Source organism: Ostrea edulis, chromosome 7 (genome assembly GCF_947568905.1).
Source record: "Ostrea edulis chromosome 7, xbOstEdul1.1, whole genome shotgun sequence".
Lineage (NCBI taxonomy): Eukaryota > Metazoa > Mollusca > Bivalvia > Ostreida > Ostreidae > Ostrea > Ostrea edulis.
The window spans coordinates 27,358,233-27,383,645 of NC_079170.1; the positions used below are offsets into that span (position 1 = coordinate 27,358,233).

At 35.5% G+C, this 25,413-nt stretch overlaps 3 protein-coding genes, 1 long non-coding RNA gene and 1 other non-coding gene across 7 annotated transcripts in view; 4 read left to right on the plus strand and 1 right to left on the minus strand.

Moving 5' to 3' along the window:
- Window positions 1-14,562, plus strand: part of LOC125654358 (latent-transforming growth factor beta-binding protein 4-like) — a 39,643-nt gene extending 25,081 nt beyond the window's left edge. Inside the window, exons 11-22 of the mRNA XM_048884300.2 lie at window positions 24-176; window positions 496-612; window positions 1,424-1,612; window positions 1,807-1,947; window positions 2,232-2,420; window positions 6,118-6,255; window positions 7,326-7,451; window positions 8,727-8,846; window positions 9,714-9,833; window positions 11,014-11,145; window positions 11,946-12,087; window positions 12,575-14,562. Of these exons, the coding sequence (XP_048740257.2) occupies window positions 24-176; window positions 496-612; window positions 1,424-1,612; window positions 1,807-1,947; window positions 2,232-2,420; window positions 6,118-6,255; window positions 7,326-7,451; window positions 8,727-8,846; window positions 9,714-9,833; window positions 11,014-11,145; window positions 11,946-12,087; window positions 12,575-12,983 (1,976 nt within the window). The 3' untranslated portion in view covers window positions 12,984-14,562. The remainder of the gene's footprint in view (window positions 1-23; window positions 177-495; window positions 613-1,423; window positions 1,613-1,806; window positions 1,948-2,231; window positions 2,421-6,117; window positions 6,256-7,325; window positions 7,452-8,726; window positions 8,847-9,713; window positions 9,834-11,013; window positions 11,146-11,945; window positions 12,088-12,574) is intronic.
- On the plus strand, window positions 4,739-6,002 carry LOC130047981 (uncharacterized). The gene is made up of 2 exons (XR_008796804.1): window positions 4,739-5,419; window positions 5,764-6,002. It is a non-coding gene; the product is annotated as an uncharacterized LOC130047981 (long non-coding RNA).
- Window positions 14,563-15,446: 884 nt separating the features above from the next.
- Trnaf-aaa (transfer RNA phenylalanine (anticodon AAA)) lies at window positions 15,447-15,523 on the plus strand. The gene has a single exon. It is a non-coding gene; the product is annotated as a tRNA-Phe (tRNA).
- A 313-nt stretch (window positions 15,524-15,836) lies between these two features.
- On the minus strand, window positions 15,837-24,332 carry LOC125654836 (LHFPL tetraspan subfamily member 3 protein-like). 2 transcript variants are annotated; one of them, XM_048884926.2, is made up of 4 exons: window positions 23,779-24,332; window positions 20,118-20,354; window positions 19,233-19,262; window positions 17,224-17,436 (listed from the first exon to the last, which is right to left on the minus strand). In XM_048884926.2, exons 1-3 carry the CDS (start codon window positions 24,191-24,193, stop codon window positions 19,252-19,254), a joined length of 663 nt encoding a protein of 220 aa, XP_048740883.2. In that variant the 5' UTR covers window positions 24,194-24,332; the 3' UTR covers window positions 17,224-17,436; window positions 19,233-19,251. The 2 variants fall into 2 exon arrangements, with proteins under 2 accessions (XP_048740882.2, XP_048740883.2); XM_048884925.2 differs by lacking the exon at window positions 19,233-19,262 and having other exon boundaries at window positions 15,837-17,436.
- Window positions 20,366-22,885, plus strand: LOC125654837 (uncharacterized). Of its 2 annotated transcripts, XM_048884927.2 has the most exons (5): window positions 21,087-21,697; window positions 21,932-22,066; window positions 22,215-22,290; window positions 22,464-22,528; window positions 22,625-22,885. In XM_048884927.2, exons 1-5 carry the CDS (start codon window positions 21,362-21,364, stop codon window positions 22,673-22,675), a joined length of 663 nt encoding a protein of 220 aa, XP_048740884.1. In that variant the 5' UTR covers window positions 21,087-21,361; the 3' UTR covers window positions 22,676-22,885. The 2 variants fall into 2 exon arrangements, with proteins under 2 accessions (XP_048740885.1, XP_048740884.1); XM_048884928.2 differs by having other exon boundaries at window positions 20,366-22,066; window positions 22,625-22,882.
- Window positions 24,333-25,413: the final 1,081 nt, after the last annotated feature.

A 25,413-nucleotide genomic window follows, 5' to 3' on the forward strand; every position in this document is an offset into this window, starting at 1 on the left:
AATTTCAATTTCTTGATTTGTAGGCACCACAGCTGTCAATGACATTGACGAGTGTGCTCTCCACCGAGGTCACATATGTGGACAGATTTGTGTTAATACGATTGGTAGTTACCGATGTGATTGTAACCCGGGATACACGCTTCACAGCGATGGCAGCACCTGTATTCAGGATAAACGTAAGATCTGAATTGAGAATGGAGCATTTCTCAAATTGGTACAGAATATATATGGCTATTTACTTACAAAGTTTAAATAGAAGATTTATGCAAAAATATTGAATTTTTATTATGACTCTGCATCAAAGCTGTAACAGCCCAATAGTAATGATAGTATTTATCTATCCGCCGTCTAACACTGTATAATTGTTGTGCAATATCTCCAGGCCCCGCCGTCATAAAACATACTTAATTTTTTAGAGAATTCTCAAAAGTTTTATGACGGTGGGCCAGAACTTTTTTTACATTGATTTATTTATGAATAGTGTCTTTGTTTCAGCTATTGGGTGTAAGAGATACAATCCCTGCCAGCAGAGGTGTGTGGATGATGACAATGGCGTGAGCTGTGCCTGTAACCAGGGATACACACTGCAGGCAGACGGCATTAATTGCAAAGGTCAGTCAGGTCACCAGTGGTCATTTTAAATTTTGCTTGTACTAGTATTGAACATTATGTAATTATTGTTTCACCACTGTTAAATTTAACATCTCTTGAAATACATGTATGTTACTTACGATTCCAACCATTTAAAGATTAGGTATTTTAAGAAAGTGGTGAATAGCCATTTTATCAGGTTAGCCGAGTCACTTATGTGGCCTATGACTGTCTGTGTCCGTCTGCTGCTGAGGATCATAATTCAAGATTGTCTTTTGGTCAAGGTCACTGTTCATGACTCAGATTGTTTTGATCAAGGTCACTGGTGAAAAAGATATGCAAAAGTAAGAGATATTTGTCCCAGACAATAATTTTATAATGGAAAGAATTTAAAACAAGTTTATGTTTGACATGAAGCTATTTTAAAAACAGATGGCGAGTCAAGGTCATTTGCCCTAGCTCAGGGTCAGTAATGAAAATGTTAAGATATTTTTCCAGGTTGAAATTTTGTAATGTAGAAACATTAGATGTATTAAATGATTGTCACAATTGATTATATTGTAAATAAAGAGAATGGCAGTTCTCAAGAGTTTGGAAGATGCGAGTCTTGCACCATGACTATGAAATGCTTTTGATTTTTTTGTTTGTTATATAACATGTACAGGCCTAAGAACCTCTTTAAGGAAGAATGTTCTATATATGTACTAAATTACCTTAAAATAAGTGATTAAAAACATCAACTTTTGAAACTTTCACATGAATTTATGTCATAGATTATAAAATTATCATAGGAAGTCTTTATTACTGTGTTGATTTGAATTGGCATTTACAGATGTAGATGAGTGTGCCTCAGGAACTGCTGACTGCCCACAAGGACACGGTTGTTACAATCGAGAGGGATCTTACAGGTGCCAGCCCTGCCCCCAGGGTACAGAGGTTGACCTAGTCTCCAAGGGGTGTCGGTCTCTACCCCAGTGTACCAAGGGATACTCCTATAACAGCGGTTCTGGATCGTGTGAAGGTATCGCAAAAACAGCAACTGCTCCAAACCAGATTATAGCGTATAAAACTGTAAAAAATCAAACCTTTAAACTTATTATCATCAGCGGCTGCTCCAAAGCAGTTTATAGCGTATAAAACAGTAAAAAATTAAACCTTTAAACTCAAAATTTTTTTTTATAAGATTTTGATTATTTTTATACATTCCCCCACCAGACATTGACGAGTGTGCAGCCGAGATGAACACCTGTACGGCCAGGCAGAGGTGTGAGAACACTGTCGGTTCTTATGTCTGTAGGAGAATTCTGGGCTGTGGGACAGGATACTCCATGATGGAAGACACTCAGACTTGTAAAGGTCAGTGAAGCTGTAAATAAGAAACATGTAAACATGGGCAGAGGTACGTAATTTATAGAATATGTGTACGTGTAAACTCGGGAAAATATTTGTAATTTTTTTTTAAGTATGCTGTCAGGCATTTTAAGTAAAATTTGTAATTGATAAAATACTGGTAAACTTTGGTAGTGAAATATAAATAGTGAAATACAGGTTTACACAAATAAAGGAAAGTAATCAATAAAACATCATAAAACACAGAAAAAGGGTACTAAAAATTAAATTGAAATTACTTTTAACTTCAGACATAGATGAGTGCTTGTTGGGCACACATAATTGTCCCTCAGGTTTTGAATGTGTCAACATAGATGGTTCGTTCCGGTGTCGACAACCAACGTGTCAGAGGGGCTACCGATTCTCCACAACAAAAGGCCGCTGTGAGCCCATACAGTGTCCTCGGGGTAGAGAAGCAGACTCCAAGGGGATGTGTGTAGGTATGTAACTTGTCCTGTGTCAGAGTATTCTATTGTAGGTATGTAACTTGTCCTTTGTCAGAGTATTTTATTGTGGGGTGTAACTTGTTCTTTGTCAGAGTATTCTATTGTGGGTGTATGTAATAAGTCCTCTCTGAAAAAATATGAATATATCAAAAATAAATTGTGAATTATGATGACAAATCTTAGGTAAAAGTTTACCTTTCAATCATTAAGTCAACTTCTTGTTTATTTTCTATTAAGTATTTTTAAGAGGAAAAGGGTACACGACATGTTTGGGGTGAATGACAAAAGGCAATTTCGCTTTGGGGTGTAGTATCGTGAAGGTCCTTCTGTAATTTTTTTTTTTTTTAGCTCACTTGAGCTTTCAGCATAAGTGAATTTTTTTGATCACCCGTTGTCCATTGTTTTTCTGTCTGTAAACTTTTCATACTTTCAACTTCTCCAGAACCACCCAGCCAATTTCAACCAAACTTGGTACAAATCATCCTTGGGTGAAGGGAATTCAAACTTCTTCAAATGAAGGACCATTCCCCCTTCAAAGGGGAGATAATCACAAAAATGCAAAAATAGGGTGAGGTCATTTAAAAACCTTCTCAAGAACCACTAAGACACAAAAGCCGAAATTTACATGAATGCTTTTCAACATACATATAGTGAAGATTCAAGTTTGTTAAAATCATGACCCTTAGGGTTAGGGTGGAGCCACAATAGTGGATTAAAGTTTTTTTTACATGCGAATATATAGGGAAAATCTTTGAAAGTGTTCTTTTCAAGAACCACAAGGTTATAAGAGTGGTGATTTACCTGAAAGCTTCCTTGTATAAAATAAGTTCAAGTTTGTTTAGATCATGGACCCTGGAGGCAGGGTAGGCATACAACAGGGGATCAAATTTTTACATGCTGATATATTGGAAAATTATATTCTCCAGAACCAATGGACCAATTTCAATCAAACTTGATACAAATCATCCTTGGGTGAAGGGGATTCAAGTTTGATCAAATGGAGGACCAATCCCCCTTCATAGGGGAGATAATCATGAAATGCAAAAATAGGGTGGAGTCATTTAAGCATCTTCTTCTCAAGAACCACTGAGCGAGAAATGCTGAATTTTCATGAAAGCTTCTTGACATTGTGAAGATGGGGTCACAATAGGGGATCAAAGCTTTACATGCGAATATACATGTGTAGGGAAAATCTTTAAGTCTTCTTCTCAAGAACCACATGGCCATAAGAGTGGAGATTTACCTGACAGATTCCTGGTATAAAGTAGATTCAAGTTTGTTTAGATCATGGTCCCTAGGGGTAGGATGGGGCCACAATAGGGGATCAAAGTTTTACATACAAATATATAGGGAAAATCTTTAAAAATCTTCTCAAGAATTTCCAAGCCAAAAAAGTTTACATTACCACAAAAGCTTCCTGACATAGTGCAAATTCAAGTTTGTTAAAAAGATGGTCCCTGGGGTAGGATGGGGCCATAATAGGAGATCAAAGTTTTACATACAGAAAATCTTTAAATATCTTCTTCTTCTCAAGAACCACTGGGCCAGAAAACTTTATTTTACAGTACAGTCCACAAGTATTCCCCATTGCACTGTAGAAAACACACGGTGTAAAATGGTCCGTGTTACACCGTGGACACAGTGTGGCATGGTGTACAGTTGTATGTGTATTTCAAAACAATATGTCTCCGACACTATGTGTTCGGAGACATAAATATAAATAAGAATTACTCCACAAATTACAAATTATTTAAAATATACAAAATTAAATAATTTGAAGATATAAATCACCTTATTTAGACACTTTAAGATTGCCCGTAGAATATACATTTTGATAATTATACCCCCCAAACGAAGTTCTGGGGGGTATATAGGAATCAGTCTGTCTGTCTGTCTCTGTAGATTCGTGTCTGGGCCATAACTTCTCTGTTCTTTGACTTAGGCATACCATGCTTGGCACACAGGTGGATCACCATGAGACAATATGTCGAGTACCTTCATGACCTCTATATTACCTTGACCCTTGACCTAAAGGTCAAAATTAAAGGTTTTTTTTTACAATGGATTCGTGTCAGGGCCATAACTTCTTTGTTCTTTGACATAGGCATACCATATTTGACACATGAGTGTATCACCATGAGACAATGTGTCATGTACCTTCATGACCTCCATATGACCTTGACTTCAAGGTCAAAATTAAAGGTTTTTACAATGGATTCGTGTCAGGGTCATTACTTCTTTGTTCTTTGACATAGACATAACATATTTGACACATGAATGTATCACCATGAGACGATGTGTCGGGTACCTTCATGACCTCTATATGACCTTGAACTTTGACCTCAAGGTCAAAATTGATTATAGGGTTTTGACATAATCATACCATAAGACATGGGTGTATCACCATGAGACTATGTGTCATGTACATTCATGACCTCTATGACCTTGACCTTTGATCTCAAGGTCAAAATTATAGGTTTATAACATGGATTTTTGTTTGGACTATATCTTCCATTTTCTTCTACAAAGTCATACTATATTTTTACACTCAGGAAAGAGGTAATTTATGCCTATTAACAACACCCTTTGGGAGATTGGAGTAAGCGGGGGGTATATTCTTAGTGAGCATTGCTCACAGTACCTCTTGTTTTTAATTGAAGACCGCACTATACACCCAAGCTGTTAAACTACTAAATACCTCAAATAATGACCTGGTAGCCACTGCCAGTTTTAACAGATGTGAGTGTCAAACGGTTAAAATTTGAGTGAGACTAGGTACGTTTAGCAGTACAGAAGACTGACTGCACTTCCAGATAAACCAGGTGAATTTAGGGCTGGGACCTTGAAGACATTTCGACAAAAGCAGGATATTCGTGCTAACCGTACTTGAGATATCTGGAGTTTTTTTAAAATCATTTATCTAGGCAATATGGATGGGACTGATGATTGACTTTAACACGACCAGGGTATTCGAGATAAAGTATATACTAGAGGTACTTTATTTCCTTTGTAGTTTGTAAGACAAGTTCTGAATGGATAACAAGCCAGATAGTGTGAATTTCCATACACCCAGCTCAAGCTGAAAGTAAATAAAGTGATATCACAATACAATTTATATATAGACAGGCAAAAATGAAAAATTATGTGGTAATGTTGTTTGTTCAGTAGAACGTACTTGTCACTATTTACCGCATTGTAACTTCACATTTATCTCTAGCTTGTAAAGCACTTAAAAATCTTATATAAATTTCCTTATTTAACTCACTAAATAATTACATGTAATATACGGTTACATGAAAAATAAATTTGTTATTTGTTTTCATGGGGATTTACCCAGAATTGTATTCCACATACCCTCCTGTCTACAGCCTGTGTGGATGTATAGATCACAACCTGGGGTTTATCCCTGTACATCCGTGACTGGACCTGGATAAATAATAGTTAAGTTAGCACATATAAAATGGTGTTGTACATGTATATGAAATGTGCTGGCCGTTGATCATGTATACTAGCATATGTGTTGTCTCTCAGCATCTTGCATAGTTTTATCCGTGATTTACATCGAACTTTCACAAAGTTTTGTTTCAGATTATCTTGAAGATTATCAATATTTTACACAGATTTAGTCAAGAAAAAGTAGATAGAGCTTGGTTTCAGATTATCAATTTTCTGTACATATTCCTTTACTCAGATATAGACGAATGTAAGCAGTCTGGAATATGTCCATTGTCAGCTCGCTGTGTCAACACATATGGCTCATACCGCTGTATACCCAGCACTTCCTGTCCTCAAGGTCACGAGATTGACCCTGTCACACAGACCTGTGTAGGTAAGTCAGCCATTCCACTCCTACCTGCCGAGCTAATGAACATCGAACATCTACAGAGTGGTGTGTAATACGAGATTTGTGAAGTGTCATCCTTAACAACTTTAGTTCGGGTCGCCTTACATATTTGCACATGCTTTTGATTTTAGTGATATTAAATTTACAGATTGAGTTCAAATTTCGTCACACTTGTCTGATTTTTTGCAAGATTTATGGGACTGTGCTCAGTGAAGTTTTCCTGACTTCTCTCCATTGTGCCTCAACCTAGCAATCTAATTACTGTAATCCAGTTAGAATTAGATCCTTTGATCAGCTCACCTACAATCACTATGCTTTGTGTAGTGATCATTGGTGAGTGAATCAAAGGATCTAATTTTGATTAGATTGTTCAACCTAGGAAACTTAAATTTGATATGTGATAATCTAATGAATGAAAAAAAGAAGATAACGAACAGTGATCAATCTCATAACTCCTATAAGGAATACAAAATAGAGAGTTGGGCAAACACGGTCCCCTGGATATACCAGAGGTGGGATCAGTTGCCTAGGAGGAATAAGTATCCCCTGTCAACCGGTCACACCTTCTGTAAGCCCTATATCTTAATCAGGTAAATGGAATAATCCATAGTCAGAATCGGTGTGCCAAGAATGGCCTATCAATCGGTATGAAACACTTCAGACATTTAACTCAACGATAGATTGTATTGGCAAACTAGATCGTTATAACTTAAACGAGACTGTTGAAACCCCTGTAACAACAACTTGTACTGTAAAAACTGATCATACACAGAACAAGCTCTTGTGTATCGAATTATTGAGAGATATAAACACCATATGCAGGTGATAATGGAATATTTCTTCATAATAGATACAGATTAACTTTCACTTGTATCACAATTGAAATATTCTAACAAAATTGTAAATGTGTCATGTGCCTATGTGGTAGACCTATGATCGAAGCATTACATACCAGTCAGAACCTTCATAGTTTTAACTATCAAGGATGCATAGAGTCAAATGTCAGGCTAGCTGGTAACATGTAATAACTAGATTTGTCTTTAAATTTATTTCAGACATTGATGAATGTGCCATGGGCACCCACAACTGTCCAAGTGACCAGCAGTGTGTCAACATTGCCGGGAGGTTTAGTTGTACTTGTAGTGCTGGCTACAGAAGGAATTCGCAGGGTAACTGTGAAGGTCAGTCGTCTCCTATAAACATGTCTAAAATACGAAAATAACATTCTGACACTTGATTAAATGCTTTGTATAAAAATACAGGAGATCTATATTGATGGGGCATTTTTCAACAGAATCCCACATTTTCTTACTGTTCTGCATCCATTTTGTAAGCACTTTTATTATACCCCCCGCGAACAAAGTTCAGGGGGGGTATATAGGAATCACTCTTTCTGTCTCTGTCTGTCTGTCTGTCTGTGCAGATTCGTGTCCAGGCCATAACTTCTTTGTTCTTTGACATAGGCATACCATATTTGACACACAGGTTGATCACCATGAGACGATGTGTCGAGTACCTTCATGACCTCTATATGACCTTGACCCTTGACCTCAAGATCAAAATTAAAGGTTTTTTACAATGGATTCGTATCCGGGCCATAACTTCTTTGTTCTTTGACATAGGCATACCATATTTGACACATGAGTGTATCACCATGAGACGATGTGTCGGGTACCTTCATGACCTCCATATGACCTTGACCTCAAGGTCAAAATTAAAGGTTTTTACAATGGATTCGTGTCAGGGCCATGACTTCTTTGTTCTTTGACATAGACATAACATATTTGACACATGAGTGTATCACCATGAGAGAATGTGTCGGGTACCTTCATGACCTCTATATGACCTTGAACTTTGACCTCAAGGTCAAAATTAATTATAGGGTTTTGACATAGTCATACCTTAAGGCATGGGTGTATCACCATGAGACTTTGTGTTATGTACATTCAAGACCTCTTTATGACCTTGACCTTTGATCTCAAGGTCAAAATTATAGGTTTATACCATGGGTTTGTGTTTGGACTATATCTTCCATTTTCTTCTACAAAGGCATACCATTTTTACACTCAGGAAAGAGATAATTTATACCTATTAACAACACCCTTTGGGAGATTGGGGTAAGTGGGGGGTATTCTTAGTGAGCATTGCTCACAGTACCTCTTGTTGAACCTGAATTGACCCAATCAGAGAGCTTGTACTGGAAGGAAATGTGTATTCTTTGAATCAAATCAAATTTGATCCAGAATGAATCAAATATCGAATTGAAGATTCAACTGCATCGCTATTTATTGTTTCACCCTTAAGTTTTAGTCTGAAGAAATGATAGCACTTGACAATCAGAGGGTAACTATTGAATCTGTAGAGAGTGATTCAATAATCGATGAGATTCATTCACATCAGCTGTTTTGAGCGTTGTACGTGTGGATTACATGAATCACTGCTGACTTATTTTGTAGATTTAGACGAGTGTTCCTATGGCAATATCTGCCCATTTAATGGAGTCTGTGAGAATACGCCTGGCAGTTATAAGTGTAACTGTAATGCTGGGACTGAACTCAGAGGAAGGTCTTGTGTAGGTATGTATAGAGGCTTTCTGAACCTAGGATCTCTAGCTACATGTATGATAATTCACTCTCAGGGGAAGGTCTTGTGTAGGTATGTATAGAGGCTTTCTGAACCTAGGATCTCTAACTACATGTATGATAATTCACTCTCAGGGGAAGGTCTTGTGTAGGTATGTATAGAGGCTTTCTGAACCTATGATATCTAGCTACATGTATGATAATTCACTCTCAGGGGAAGGTCTTGTATAGGTATGTATAGAGGCTTTCTGAACCTAGGATCTCTAACTACATGTATGATAATTCGCTCTCAGAGGAAGGTCTTGTGTAGGTATGTATAGAGGCTTTCTGAACCTAGGATCTCTAACTACATGTATGATAATTCACTCTCAGAGGAAGGTCTTGTGTAGGTATGTATAGAGGCTTTCTGAACCTATGATATCTAGCTACATGTATGATAATTCACTCTCAGAGGAAGGTCTTGTGTAGGTATGTATAGAGGCTTTCTGAACCTAGGATCTCTAACTACATGTATGATAATTCACTCTCAGAGGAAGGTCTTGTGTAGGTATGTATAGAGGCTTTCTGAACCTAGGATCTCTAACTACATGTATGATAATTCACTCTCAGAGGAAGGTCTTGTGTAGGTATGTATAGAGGCTTTCTGAACCTAGGATCTCTAACTACATGTATGATAATTCGCTCTCAGAGGAAGGTCTTGTGTAGGTATGTATAGAGGCTTTCTGAACCTAGGATCTCTAAATACATGTATGATAATTCGCTCTCAGAGGAAGGTCTTGTGTAGGTATGTATAGAGGCTTTCTGAACCTAGGATCTCTAACTACACGTGTGATAATTCATTCAGTTTTCCTCTGGTTTCAGATATTGATGAATGTGAGGACAGAAATTTATGTGAACACAGATGTGTGAACATTGTGGGATCTTACGAGTGTTCATGTAGACCTGGCTACAAGCTGAACGCGGACAAACGAACATGTTCAGGTAATGATTAAACCCAGACACCAGAAATGTGTTCAGGTAATAGACAACCTTTGCAAATTCACATGTTCAAGTGATAGACAAACCTTCATAAATGCATATGTTTAAATATTGGATAAACCTTTACAAACTTGCACATAATTGGATACTAGGCAAACCTTTACAAATGCACATAACACTTGTTTAAGTTTCAGTTTCCACTTCTGTATCCTGTAGTAATGACACTGGTACGTTTGGGATGTAGCAGAAATGTAATGGCTTAAATTAGATATTTGTAATGAGATATCAAGGTGACTCAGTGACGTATTCCCATCTGTTTTTATCTGCCATAGTGCATTAGTATACCAATGTTTTACCAATCTTGTATGTAACTTCTTTATGCATTTTATGGCTTCATCTAAAAATTGTAAAATTCAAACCCCCAAGGTCAGGGTTCTGGATATACAGGCATACAGTATATTGAGAGTGTATTAAATTATTAAAAAATGTTCACTCCTTTATCAAAGTTTAAACCTTATCTATTTTGAATTGATAATGAAGAAGTTTGGTATGAGGGGGTCATTTGTGTGGGAGGTACCTGGGGAAACCCCACATTTCCAGATGAGTGATTACTCCAGCATCACATTAAATTTGATTGACACTTAGAAGCAAGTGCTTAGTGATCATGGAGGCCTTCTATCAAATCTGTGAAATTCATTACACTTCGGTCAGGGATTTATACAATCAATGACATTTGATTAGATCTACTGGTGACTGTATGGACCTGGTCAGATATTTGTTGACAATATTATGCAATATAAATCATTACATTTATTATATCCCATGCAGCAAAGTTGAGAAGTTTTTGACCTGTCCGTCAGTCAGTCCATTAGTCCCTTTTTTGTCAGTGCAACTCCTCTGAGACTGCTTAACAGAATTTTGTGAAACTTTGTTGTTAATAAGGACACACTGTGTAGATGAACATATTCCCAGAAAATTCTGATTCAATGATTTTTCTGGGAGTTATGCCCTTTTGAATTTAGAATTTTGAGTCCGTCTGTCCTGTTCTTGCAGTAATGTATAGCATTACTATTTATTATGTGAGGCATTGTCAAGCAAAGTTGGAGCGTGGGGTATGTGAGCTTGTGCATCTCTGCTTTCTTTCATGTTATATGATGTTTACTAAATACATTCCTATTTACAGATATTGACGAGTGCCAGTCTTATTCACTGAGGGGTCGTGTTTGTGGAGGGGCTTGTGTCAATACCCCTGGTTCCTACATGTGCACCTGTCCTGACGGGTGGAGGACGCTAGGAGGGGGAAGGTCATGTCAAGGTCAGTTACTATAAATAGTCATTAGTTTTTATTATGTAGGATACAAATTGGAATGCTTTTTGTCCCCCACCGCAACGTGTAAACTCGTAAATAAAAGGACATGAATATCTTAATCAGCAAATATTTTCAGTGGGAGTTATTTTATACAACATCATGCTATAAATGTCTGTAATTTCTGTAGATATTGATGAGTAAATATCTGTAATTTCTTTAGATATCGATGAGTAAATGTCTGTAATTTCTGTAGATATTGATGAGTAAATATCTGTAATTTCTTTAGATATCGATGAGTAAATATCTGTAATTTCTTTAGATATCGATGAATAAATGTCTGTAATTTCTGTAGATATTGATGAGTAAATATCTCTAATTTCTTTAGATATCGATGAGTAAATGTAATTTCTGTAGATATCAATGAATAAATGTCTGTAATTTCTGTAGATATCTATGAGTAAATGTCTGTAATTTCTATAGATATTAATGAGTAAATATCTGTAATTTCTATAGATATTGATGAGTAAATATCTGTAATTTCTATAGATATCGATGAGTAAATGTAATTTCTGTAGATATCGATGAGTAAATGTCTGCAATTTCTATAGATATCGATGAGTAAATATCTGTAATTTCTATAGATATCGATGAGTAAATATCTGTAATTTCTATAGATATTGATGAATAAATGTCTGTAATTTCTATAGATATTGATGAATAAATGTCTGTAATTTCTATAGATATTGATGAGTAAATATCTGTAATTTCTATAGATATCGATCAATAAATGTCTGTAATTTCTATAGATATTGATGAGTGTGCTGAGGGGACATACAGATGTACATCACAGGAGTCGATGTGTTTCAACACCCGGGGCAGCTACAAGTGCCCCCAGGTGACCTGTCCCGCAGGTTTTGTCAGAACTCCTGTAGGGCCTCGCAGAAACAGGTAAGTTACCACCTATATGAAGGGCAAGCTGTGATCACAGCTGCCGTAATCTAGTCCTGAAATTCAACATATTCTTTGGTTTTCTCTAACATTCACTATTTTGCATGTTGAAATACATGTAGAAAGAAAATGAAGATTTTTTTGCCCTGCAACAGATTCCTAGTTTGGATGAAGTTGTAAGTTTCGCCTCGAGACGATTCACACCGAGACTGTTCGCCCTAAACAGTCTCGGTGCGAATCGTCTCGAGGCGAAATGTCCCATTACCAACCAGAGACAATTAGTGAATGTAGTTCTTTAATATTTTATCATAAAAAATTGTATTATTTGTATAACTGTTTATAAATATTTTGCATCAAATGCAGTTTTGTGGATCCTGTTTAAACTTCATTATTATGGCTTCGTAAGTGTAAAAAATACAATGAAAAAGAAATACACTAGACTTGCACTTTTTACTCTGCAGTTTATCATTATGATTCTTTTTTTCAGTGTCCGATGTAAGAGAACTTCTTTCACCTGTCAAAGAGGAGATATAGAGTGTCTCACTGCTCCTATCTCTCTATCCTACAACTTTCTTTCCTTCCCATCAAACATCAAGATCCCAACAGACTTATTTGCCATGTCAGGGCCACGGACATCTCAAAAACAGTTCACCTGGGATCTCAAGGTCATCAAAGCACAACCTCTTAAATCTGGAGTAATGACCGTCAATAGGGGTTACTTTGACCTCAAAATTAAGAATTCTGCCCAGGCTGTCGTGTCCTTGAACTATCGTATCCCTGGACCTCAGGATGTTGAACTGGAACTGACCATGCAGATCACTGACCTCAGGTCAGGCTACACAGGGACAGCAGTGTCCAAAATATTCCTGTATGTGACCGGGGAGAGTGTGGTGTAAAGGACGTAATCTGTACTGTAAACCAACTTTTATTTGCGTACGAGAAATTTTTGCAAGGTTCACGAGAGAACCAGTCCTTTAATCCTTTCCTTCATAGTGACACCTTTGTACGCCTACCATGATTTGCATGTACGTATATTTGTTAAAGGTTATCTCTGTTGCAAAAATTAGTCACTACGAACCAGTATATCCCTGGTGCATCGCGAAGTAAAGTCATCACAAATAAAAGTGGGTTTACAATATCTCTCCTTTATTGTAGTTTTCATTTTATGATGTCAGAAAGTATAATAAAATGCACTGCACTCATTTAGCTTAAAAGAATTGTTGCAAACTATATTCACACAAAAAAATCATATGACATTCTGTTTTGTTTTTTTTTTTGTCAATGTGATAGTGTAAATATTTTTTTAATCCCCACATTTCTTTGTTTTTTGTTGTTATTGTTTTTTGTACAAGAAAACACCTGCAGCATCATGTAATTTTGTGCGAGAACTCTGGTGCATTTGCTCATCATAATATTGCATCAATAGCTTTCATTTAAGGGGGAATAACACACCAGAGAAATTTTATATGGATGGAATATGGAGGATATGTACAAAAATATTTTAAAATTAAAAAGTTTCAGATTTACCTCATTTAGTGAAAAAATGCAGGTTTAGTCGAAATTAATCGGGGAATGGGGGGGGGGGGTTAAAACCCCTACTAAACTTGAATACACAATCTACAGATCAACAGTTAACATGTTAACCTATTGAGCTACCCAGCAAAGCAATTAGATTTAAAAGGAATATACAGTACGTGTATTGCTGATACTGTAGAATCATTTAAATTCGTGGGGGCCAATTTTCGTGGATTGCTGAATTTTTACGGGTTCGTGGGAAGGTAATTTCGTGGATTTATATATTTGCAAGATTCTTGTATACTAGTTGTCTTTATTCGTTGAGGATGTAAATTGGTGGGTAAGGGGTACCCACGAATTCCACAAAAAATGAGCCACCACGAATTCTAATGATTCCACAGTATTTATATTTTTATTCAAGTTTTAAGAGGAAGCCAGCCATTATGAAGATGTATTATTCCTCCTTTAATCAGCCATTATGAAGATGTATTATACCTCCTTAAATCAGCCATTATGAAGATGTCTTATTCCTCCTTAAATCAGCCATTATGAAGATGTATTATATATACCTCCTTAAATCAGCCATTATGAAGATGTATTATTCCTCCTTAAATCAGCCATTATGAAGATGTGTTATTCCTCCTTAACATCAACTTTGTTCAATCATCTGTTCCATGCATGTATGACTTCTATCCATTTATAACTGTTATTCAGATAAGAACTAGATTTAAGAATATGACACTGTATATGCACTCATTTATGGAGACATATTTTGCAAAAGTGCTTATTTATGGTTGGGAGAAAACATGTGATCTCTTTTCATCCATTTTGTAAAGCATAGAGGTGCTAATTCATACTAAGCATTAGCTACGATTGCACTGTGCTAAAATAAGCATACATTTAGTATTCAGCTGATAATCTTCAAACAAACATTTGTATTAATAAAGCTTTGAAAACTTATTACTGATTTCAGAGCAATTGATTTCCAAGGCAGACAAAGGGTCTTTAACAATGTTGTGAAGTATATGACAAGTACTACATGTATTCAGTTTTATTACACAATTGAGTCGCGTGATTTGCTCTTCATCAGCTGAAAAATGATGGGGACTACCCATAATGCTTCGGGAACAATGTCGCACATCAACCGTGTTATATTTCCCGCGTTAAATGAATCGCCTAAAGTCGTGTTGTCAGATGTTATGGTTCTTCGCTCGTCTCAGCGATCACACCGTAAACATATTATTTGTGCGAGGTTACTCATTGATGTTTGGGTCAAAAGGTCCACTACATAATACTTCCAGTGAGGGGTTGCTGTTTTGAGGTACCCGTGTTAATGTACCACTTCAAACATTAGTACACCTTAATGCATGATTTTCGTTTCTTCACATTACCAATATATTTTTATGACCCTTGATTGATGATTCAGGTCCGTCTGTCCCCAAAAACTTTACCCTTGGACATAACTTTCGCATAGATGGTGAAAGGGCTTTTATATTTCACAAGTGTATTCTTTATGACAAGACCTTTCTTTTGGTTTCAAAATTTGTGACCTTGACCTCAGGGTTTGACCTGCTCTTTTTCCACAGCTGGTGACATCTCAATATAAGTGAAAAATTCCTCAAAGCTCTTATGACATCGGAAGTAGAAATAGCTGCAAGAAACTAACAAGGGCAAGGAAGTCCACCATATTTCTTTCAGATACTGTCTTGCTCTATCCGTAGACACCCCATACGAGTTTGTTACACCCGACTGATTTTTACTTTAAAAACTTGTGTATTGTACATCTCAACATCTGTTAAATATCCCTTAAATAAATCTGTAGCAGTCAGCCAAGTTCGATTGCTGGTTCCCAGATAGCTCAGTTGGTAGAGCACCTGACTAAAGAATTCAGGGTGTCCGGGTTCAAATCCCGGTCTGGCCCATTGTATTTTCTCCCTTCCTGTTACATTTGGTGCTGTAGACCAGCCCCTGGAACTGGCAGGTAAAAATGCCTGCCAGGGGATTAAGATCCAGGATTGATGTCTTCAAGGGGTGAAGACATTCAAGGAGGAAGGAATGTAGCAGTCAGCTTCCCCCTAGAGATTCAGGGGGCCCGAGTTTTCTACCAGTTACAAATTATTTTTCCTAAAATTTTTGCCATTGAACATGCCTTGCCTGTGTAGCGACCTTGACTCATTCAGATCTTGAAGGTCATTCTTCATTTGTATGTATATGTCCAAGCAACAAGAAAGAAGTTTTGGGAAAATATACTTTTTTATACAAAATATCATTACATTATATGCAAAATACATTACATCTTAAAGAAAATAATTATGAACAATAACCTAGATGTTGAAAGCACATTTATACAACTCATTCTATTAAAAAAAATGGATGACAACCTGTTTGACGTGAGGATTTAGTCCACTGTAGTCTGAAGACTTGGAATGTTTCAATATTATGTATGCAAGCTTGGTAGCAAGATGTAATTAGAACTGTCAGGACAGGAGTAATACTCTTAGAGGTGCAAATTGGATTGTGGGAAATAGTGAATGTGTGCTCATTGAAGAATAAATAGTACTAAGATGTACTCTAGATAAATACAACATTAACCCATCCACCCCTCCAAATACTGGGAAAATATCCATAACTCTTAAATGTTAAAAAATCTCAACAAAACAGCAGATGGACAACTTCACTATTCATGTAAGATATACACAGTTTTAATCAAATCTGTTCATTGGTGTTAAAGATGTGCTCTGGACAAATCACGCGCACAGATGGACAAACAATTTGATTCCAGTATAGTATAAAAATAAATCCAAAGAATGTCTACTGGGAGGGGGTAGTCTAAGCCTTTCTTTTTAATGCAATATAAAATCACCAAAACAAATTCCGAGTGTAATTATATAGACCTTACAAACTTACGTCAGTGGTCCCTTGCAGACTGAGGATGTGCATGTAATAATTAGTCATCGCAGAAAGTCTTATTCAATGTAACCAAAACAATTGGAAGCAAACAACACGAAAAATCAAATTGAGTATATCTACATGTACCCCAGTGTCAAACTTAATCACACAGAACAAAAAGTCATGATATGTTATTCTTAGAAAGCTCTCTAAAATCTCAAATGTTTTCTCGACAAAAACAAATCTCAATGGTAATAATGTGCATGCTGTGATGTACTGTACATGTATATAGGTACAACCCACTATTTTGTAATATTTTGGATAAACTTTCTAACAACCATCATCAGGTGTGTACTGTACACTATTTCCCTCTCAAACCTGCACACAACTACGAATGCACAGGTATCTTACAACTATACAATACTGAATAAGTGTTGTCGCTAGCAAAGCTTAGGCTGTCCGAGAGTACCTATCCTACCTTTATGACATAATGTGAATGGAGACAATAGGCGTGGTTTGCAACGATAAGTTTTTTTATGAAAATGTATAGACCTACAAATTTCTATAAAGATATATCTTTTACGATAATTTGGATAATTAATTACATATAAACAAATTGAAGTATCCAACTGCAGTTTAAAATTAGGTAGGAATTTTGAATTTTGAAATAAAATTTCCTACTACAGTATATTTCTATCATTTAGATCCAAAAATCAAAAACACAACATAATCTGTAATCTCGCCAAACATTTTGTTATAAAACATTGCATGTAGTTAAATTGTTCAATTCCTCGGGAGATTTTTTTTTGCAGACAGGAGTTATTTGCCTTTACAATCGGATGTCATCTGCTGCTTGGGAACTGTCGTCTGCTATCACGGTCTCTTGAATCGCTACTTTCTCTCCAGCAGGTGTGATGTCAGTGAACCCTCCGTTTGTATAAGTAGCTATAAAATAAATATTAGACATTTGACTTCTCTACTTCATCTCTAGCTGGTTAATAGATAAAAAAAATAGCAGGGTATACTGTTAAATATGCCAAATTTAAGATCACTTGTTCAAAGAACAAAATAAATGAGAGCACCTTCATTTGAACTTTAAAAAAAAACAAAATAAAATTTTCAGTTTACAAGATGTTTAATTTTGCGAGTAGAATAAAAGTAGCTTTTTTTTTGTGTTAACATCGTTTAGTTATTGTGAGACAATGGGACCAGTTTTGTATGACTCATGGGGCATTGTTCAGATCTTCCCAGCACGATGGACAGCTCCACATCATAGATATGATGGACATTATATAGTCATGTTACCCTGTAACATAATAAGGACCTCAGGGTTGGAAACTCAATGAAATTATCAGACAGTCGCAGGGCTGGGTACACTCAAAATCTGACAGTCATAATTTTCAGTTTTGTGATGCTTAGAATTTTACAATACAGGCATGAATTTACTAATATATAAAAAGTTAATGTGTGACAATTGCTGTTGTACACTGGTTAATAAAATTTGCCCAACTGCCGGGCTATCGTGAACTTTCATCCCCTTCTTCCTGAAAAGTAGACCGTATCGAGCATTCGGGCGGGCTATAATTTCCAACCCTGCTGAAATCCTGTTCTCAATCTGGGGAAACATTCCATAGCCTATTGCACATAAGCATGCAAATATATCGAGATTACACATGACCATTCCTCTTGTTTCTAATATTCAAGCTATGATATTAAATTTATTATATGTAATTACTCTTAACAATGATGTTTTAACTGGAATTCCTAATAAAGAGATTTCTTTAGAGAAACAAAGATAAGATCAAGGGGTGCATACATTATGTGGGAGAGTCTTTTCATGATACAACAATGAAAGAATAGATCACAAATCAAATTCTGTTTAAGATTAATATATATATATATATATATATATATATATTAATCTTAAACAGAATATATATACATATAAATTAAACAGAATATATATATATATATATATATATATATATATATATATATATATATATACACACACACACACGCACTGTATATATATATATATGTATATATATTACACTGTGTATGTGGATTGAAACCCCTCACTTGATCATTCAAAATCATACGATTCAATATTACAATACATCGGAATCTTATCCAGCTTTCAAATGTTACTACCCATTTCATATTTAAAAGAATTTTTTGAGAATACAGATGTGAGCTCAGGGGGGAGACCCTTATCAGTTTACAACATCTCAGAGCAAGTGAATAAATGATTGATCATTAATTATCATATTGTTAGACTTTGAAAACAATAGGAAATGATAGTAGAACACATAAAAATGATTTTTGTTGCAATGTTGTGTGTGCAAGAAATTGCTCTCAATTTAGAGGAGTTTTCTACAATTGAAGGGAAATGGTTGCCTGTAAAAGAGGAATTAATTCCTTTCTTGTCAAAAGTGGAAAGGATTTGATACAGGTAAGTACAGTAACTCCGATAATATCGGTACAGGTACATATCAGGGGAATTGAATTTTTATCCAGAGTTTTTTAAAAACAGTTTCACAGTCTCTAAAAATGGATACCCTGGAAGAATTAATTTTTTAATGTCAAAGAGAAATCTTCTACTTTTAAATATTAATAATTTACTTGTTATGAAAGACTAGTCCAAGAATCTGCTGACCACCAGCTCATCAGAAGAACTACACTAAAAACATGCAGGTTAGTTTCTCAAACATTTAGTGTCTCATGCTATTACATCATACCTTTTTCTAGATAAATTTTTTACTTTATGTCTGCAAGAAAATAAGCAATTCACACATATATATATACAAAACTGTGCAGATTATTGACTAGTAAATATATTCATCCACAGCTTGAATAAGGAATACATTGAAATTTTAACTCTCAACTTAGGAAATGAATACTACTTTCACACCGTGAATACTGGTATACCAAACCAGGGAAGATTTCAACCAAATAATGTCATACTGACACAATCGCTAAATTTTAAATGCTGATCTTGGATATTCTTGGTGCCTCTATCCAAACACAATATTGTAATACGTTGAGATTTATTTATTATAATAAATACACGAAATGTAGTTGAAATCTTCCCTATCTAGATTCTAAATGTGAATATATGCTAACAAAAACACTACAGGTCAATTGGTATATACATAGGAATCATATTCAGTAGATAATGTTTTTTGGGAATCGATATTAATTTTCTAATTAATTCATAATTATAAATGTTTAATTTATGTATCACTTTCTTGCACCTACATGAAAAAGTTAGATATACCTGTATAAACATTAACCTTGGTTCTATGTGATATGCTCTTATTTCAGTTATTAGTAAGTCCTATGTCCCAATGAAAATTCAATATATAAATCACAAATAAACATATGATTGATTGAATATTGTTTAACATCCCTGTCGAGAATCTTTCACTCATATGGAGATGTACAGTGTACATATGAACAGAATTTGTAGTAATTACAACATGTTGTACAGCTCTGTAAAATTTCATGTCTGTTCTGCATCACACTGTGTTGATAATTGCATTCTCATCAAGAACCAAGATTGTTTCCTGAATGGAGGACACCTGAAACTTAATCTCAACAGAAGACACCCAAGTAAAACTTACATTTCCGTTTTCGGTACTCAGACTTCTGCAGCAAATTTGCCTGTTTGGCAGCCAGTATGAAGGCGAGAGTTGCCAGAATGAGGGCGTCGAACACCAGCACTATGGAGAGGATGAATGCCCATCGAACCTGGCACTGACCGACACGGTACTTTCCAGCATCCTTACCACAGGTTCTCTGTACCTTCTCATCGTCCCAGCCATTGGGGTAAATGATGCACCCCAGAGCCATGCACACACCTGCAGTTGTAATAGTTATAATACCAGTGATGTTGTCAGATCAACATGTTTCTCATCATACACATAAAATACAATCAAACTTATTCATATCAACAAAATTTAGAATGATTGATTGTTTTGCTGTTTTCCGCCACACTCAACAATTTTTCAGTTACCTGGTGGTGCCCAGTTTTTATTGGTGGAAGAGAGAACCCAGATACAATGTACCTGGGAAGAGAACACCAACCTTCGAAAGTAAACTGGGAAACTTTCTCACTTACCGGCGCGAGCGGGATTCGAACCCGCGCCGACCAAAGGTGAGAGGCCGTGTGATTTTGAGCGAGATGCTCTAACCACTAAATTTAAAAATTAAACATTAAATTTAAAAAGATGGTCTTGTTACTACATCATAAGTATAAGTTACTTTGCTTGTTCTATGTTAATTTATCTAAAGGTTGTATTCTTCAGATGCTGAGGAAATGTCTAGACTAGCTTTGAACACTTTATTTAGCTATATGAAATAGCTTGATTAAGCTAGTTTAGATTTAACAATGGATCTAACCAAAAAGTTGCATTAAAAAAATTGAACATGTTTATACATTGAACTAACCACAACACTACTCTAATTAAGAGTTCATAACAATACTAGGTAATTTTAATAATTCCAGGAACATACAATTTCTAATTGTTAATGGTCCACTACCCTGTGTGTGTTGAAGTATAAATAAGTATGATGACTTTACAATGTGGAATCTGATTGCCAATCCATTATTCTTTTGATCCTCACTTACTTTCATTCTGAAGATTGGATAACTATTGCTCAACAACTTTATAATTCTAAATATTTGACAATTTTTAACCAAAATCCTTCCTTAGGGATGTACTTTAATTAAAGGGAACGTATGGTCAAAAATTTAATTTTGATATGTGAAAACTGGTACCTTCTAGACAACAAAACCTAGCATAGAAAAAATAATTGCTGCTGATAACAAGATATAATCTGTCATTTACACTGAAAATTCAGCTGTATGGGAGAATCTCTTATCATGGCGGCTGATGACGTACATGCGGCAATTCATTACCGCTGCTGTGCCTATAGGGATAGCATTAATGGTTGCAGAGTAACACACTTTCCAATATCTATAATAATGCCTGAGTGTCAAGCGAAATTTTGCACTGTGGTTAGAGGAAAAGGAATATCTACCTTTAGCATCCCCAATCCCCAAAAAAATTATGAACTTTGTGCAAGATGGATCCATAACCTAGGAAATGCAAAATTAAATCCAAAAACATTTGTTTTTTCAAGAGATAAAATTGTATGTGAACGGCATTTTGAGAAAGATTGTTTTAAAGAGGATATAAGGGTAAGTACCAAATATATTTTGCTTTTTTTCTCAGTAAATATTAATGATTCTAAATGTATAAATAATCAGTGTTTATTTACAACCTTAAAAACTTTAACTTATGATCATTTTCTAATTTGATTTAATTCAATTTATTTTGATATCCTTATCCAGTGAACATTTTTGTACTGGCTAGAGATGAAGGATAAACACTGTATTCTACTTATTCTTTAAGTTAAATTAATTTTTATTTAGGCTAAAATAATGGGATACACACCAAAGAGAAAACTATTAAAAGAAGATGCACTGCCTACAATATTTGATGACAGCAAGCCCAAGAAAATAAGGGAAAGTAGTTCAAAAAGATATGAGAAAAAGGAAAAGCAGGAGGTAATACTTTCATAAATCATTTACAGCACTTCACTTTCACAATTTGTATTAAACCATTTCTTTAATGGCAATGTACAAGTAAACATATGAAGTACAATACATGTATATATAATTAAAGGTCATTAAAAGTATTTTTCATTTTTTTAAGCTAATCAATCGTCTTCTGGAAAACACATGTACAGAACCTTGTGACCAACCTGGACCATCAACATCTAAGGAAACGGGTAATTTGATGCATTGCTCTATTAACTGATTAACAGAGTTTTACAACCAGGGTCATTTCAATTCCCCTTGTGCCGTTAATCTTTCAAGTCTTGACATTTACGCAGCAATTAATGCAGAGGGGTAGTGATAATCAACTGATTTGTTCTGTATACAATCCTTCTTTTGTAAACAGATGTACCAATAAATCAAAGAAAGAGAAAACTACCAGGAAAAATAAAATCCTCCAAAAAAATAAAGGTAAAAATTGTTGTGTGAAATACATGTACCTTTAATAATGAAAATTCATTTCTTTAATTTATGAAGTAATTTTGATGTTATCATATATATTTTCAGCTCAATGAAGACATGGATATCCCAGTTTTTATCCATACTGAAGATAATTGAATACACTTGTGGATTACAAAGACGAAATATTTTCACTCAGTGAAATTAAATTTTTATGCTTTTATAAATTGATTTGATAAAGATTTAAATTCGCTAAATCTAAGCCGATTCAATTAGCTGTACAGTTATATAGCTTAATTTAGCTATTCTAAATCTTTTAAAATTGTGCTGCACCTGCTAGTAGACTTCCGCATAGTTCAATAGAGTTAACATTCTTGAGCTAGTACTGTGATGTTTGTATCATGTGCAAAGGATATTTTGAATAAGTGCAGAACTCTCACATGAGTGTAAATATGCACTGGTGATACACACATATTATTACTACAGCAACTTGATCCGAAGAGTCAAATCATATCGAGTTCACAGGCGCGGATCATCAGATCACATGACACTCGAAGAGTTGAGTTTGATCTGATGATCCAAACCTGTCAATGACCCAACTCCTTGAATTAAGTTACTGTTACGTAGCAATAAATTTATTATATACCCCCTAATGTATTTTAAAAAATCCATGTTTAAAAGATAATATATAAGTGTATTCCAAATTATCAAAAACACACACATAGTGAAATTATTTTTTGTGTACGCAGTTTTGTTTGTGATGCTGTTGATATTTTCCACAAAAAACATTGCGTTGATGCATTGTGATATCATCGGTTTCAGAGAGACATGTGAATTCAGAAAACCAGTGTGGTGATCCGAAAAGTCGGATCACACCCTGTGATTTTACAATATCAATCCATGGATTATTGATAGGTATATAATAGTGTTTTGTATACCCAAATATACATGATGCCAAGGTATAAAATATCCTATAAACCCCTCTCAACTTAGACATTCTGACAATGATTTTTTTTATATGTCAAAATGGTCAAGGGGTTAATTAAATTTTTCACATTGACAAACTGCAGTTCAATATCTCCATCAATCTCAGCGAGATTTGTTGATGCTGGATATTTGGATTGACGTCTCTCCAAATGTCCAGCCTCGATCATGAATCTTGCTGAGACTATATATCTCCATTAACCGGAGATGCGTGTACTTGTACTCAGCACACCCATGGATGTGTATAACAGTTAACTTGGCACACATTAACTCCTTACATCCAATGGTCTGTAAAACTCCACAGATCTTCAAAACTGTAACAGCCTTCAGGAAACAGAACAGCAATAGGCACACAACGGAGAACATAAACACCAGGGCACAGACTCCTACAAGCATACTGGCCGCGCGGAACGAATCGTTGGTGAGGGTGGTAAAGTCCAAGAAATCCCCTCGACAGCTGTACTCCCCTCCCACCTGTAGACGCTCACAGTATTCATACAGTCCGAAAAAACCCACCCCCGGGGACGTCTCCGTGTCTCCGAGCCACTGAGGCTGGATAAACGCAACAGCATTCAGGATGACAAAACAGGCGGAGAAAATTCCCCAAACAACAGTGATCACGCGAATATTCCTGCGATAAGTAAGGTGCTGCATTCTCTTGTACTCAGGCAGATGTTCTGCCTCGCGATCCATTGTGAATCAGTCTTGATTTTACCCACAAAACAGTTTTTCTTTTCCTAGAAGTGCCCCTCCGAGTCCGATCAATTTGTTTGGGTGAGGTATGAGTTTTCTTTCCTCCGCGCACTAGAGAGTTCTCTAACCGGTTTGACAAGTTATCTATAAATAGATTTTACGAAACTGAAAGGGTACTGACCTGTGAGTGTAATAACATTTTATGGCTCGTTAAAACAACTCTTATGAAGTATGATTTCACCATTGAAAGAGTGATACAAGCTCTCGATTATTTTTTAAATATTTTTCCTTGAGTGATTGGTGCATGATATGAATATCTAATAAAACATGCCTAAAAGATTGAGATATAAACATTCTAATTTTTTTAGATAAAAATATTTAAGAAAATTGAAAACGTTATTTGTTAATATTTTTTAAATCTACGGCTAAAATCTTTAACCAGACTGAAGCTAGCAGCCACTAACCAGCAGCCAATAAGCACGTAGAAGCTAGCAGTCACTAAGGAAATTCATCAAAGGACTGAGAGTATTCATAGAAAAATATTTAATTTGAAACCTATTTTAAAGGAAATTTTTAATTTAATTCATGTTTTGAATTAATAAATGTCAATCGCAACACTCATGGGCAACTTAGCTCATACGAGAGATTGTACATCAATGGTGAAATGAATTAATATCAGTAATTTGTAATGAAAGGATGGGAGGAAATAAAATTGACCACACTTTTCATTTTCTGATCTTTTTTGAACAATTAATTTCTCACTTTACATGCACGAAAGTAAATGCACATTGATAATTTAGCTCACCAGAATATTACGATCTTAGGCCTTAAGTACCTATGAATAGATTGATAGGGAAATCTATATGATGTGGGGTCTTTATTATCTCAAGACTGATCCTATTTTCACGTGCCAATCCATTTGAAATCATATTACAATCAAAAATCTTTTCTGTAAATTAGCTCACCTGAAGAGTGATAACCATTGCTTTGTAACAAAAGAAATCTTTTGAGCAAGTGGTATAAGGAAGCAGGATTAAATAATGATGCAAACACTTTCTCTGTAATATCTGGTGAATAATACCTCCATCCTGTGACTGTTATAAAAAATTGTGCATTAGCTCACCTGATTTTGACATTGCGCATAACCTACTAAAACAGTATAACACGAGTTTTATGACTGCTTTTAGAGCTGTAATCTGTGAAGACAAGGCAAAAGGAAC

Excerpts from the sequence above, each read along its gene's own strand:
- LOC125654837 (XM_048884927.2), top strand. The coding sequence starts at position 21,362 with ATGGGAGAATCTCTTATCATGGCGGCTGATGACGTACATGCGGCAATT. Across the intron at positions 21,698-21,931 it reads GTTTTAAAGAGGATATAAGG|GCTAAAATAATGGGATACAC; the intron begins GTAAGTACCAAA and ends ATTTTTATTTAG. Across the intron at positions 22,291-22,463 it reads ATCAACATCTAAGGAAACGG|ATGTACCAATAAATCAAAGA; the intron begins GTAATTTGATGC and ends TTTTGTAAACAG.
- LOC125654836 (XM_048884925.2), bottom strand. The coding sequence starts at position 24,193 with ATGGATCGCGAGGCAGAACATCTGCCTGAGTACAAGAGAATGCAGCAC. Across the intron at positions 20,355-23,778 it reads AGTTTTACAGACCATTGGAT|GTGTGTGCATGGCTCTGGGG; the intron begins GTAAGGAGTTAA and ends TTACAACTGCAG. Across the intron at positions 17,437-20,117 it reads TGAGTACCGAAAACGGAAAT|CTACTTATACAAACGGAGGG; the intron begins GTAAGTTTTACT and ends TTTATTTTATAG.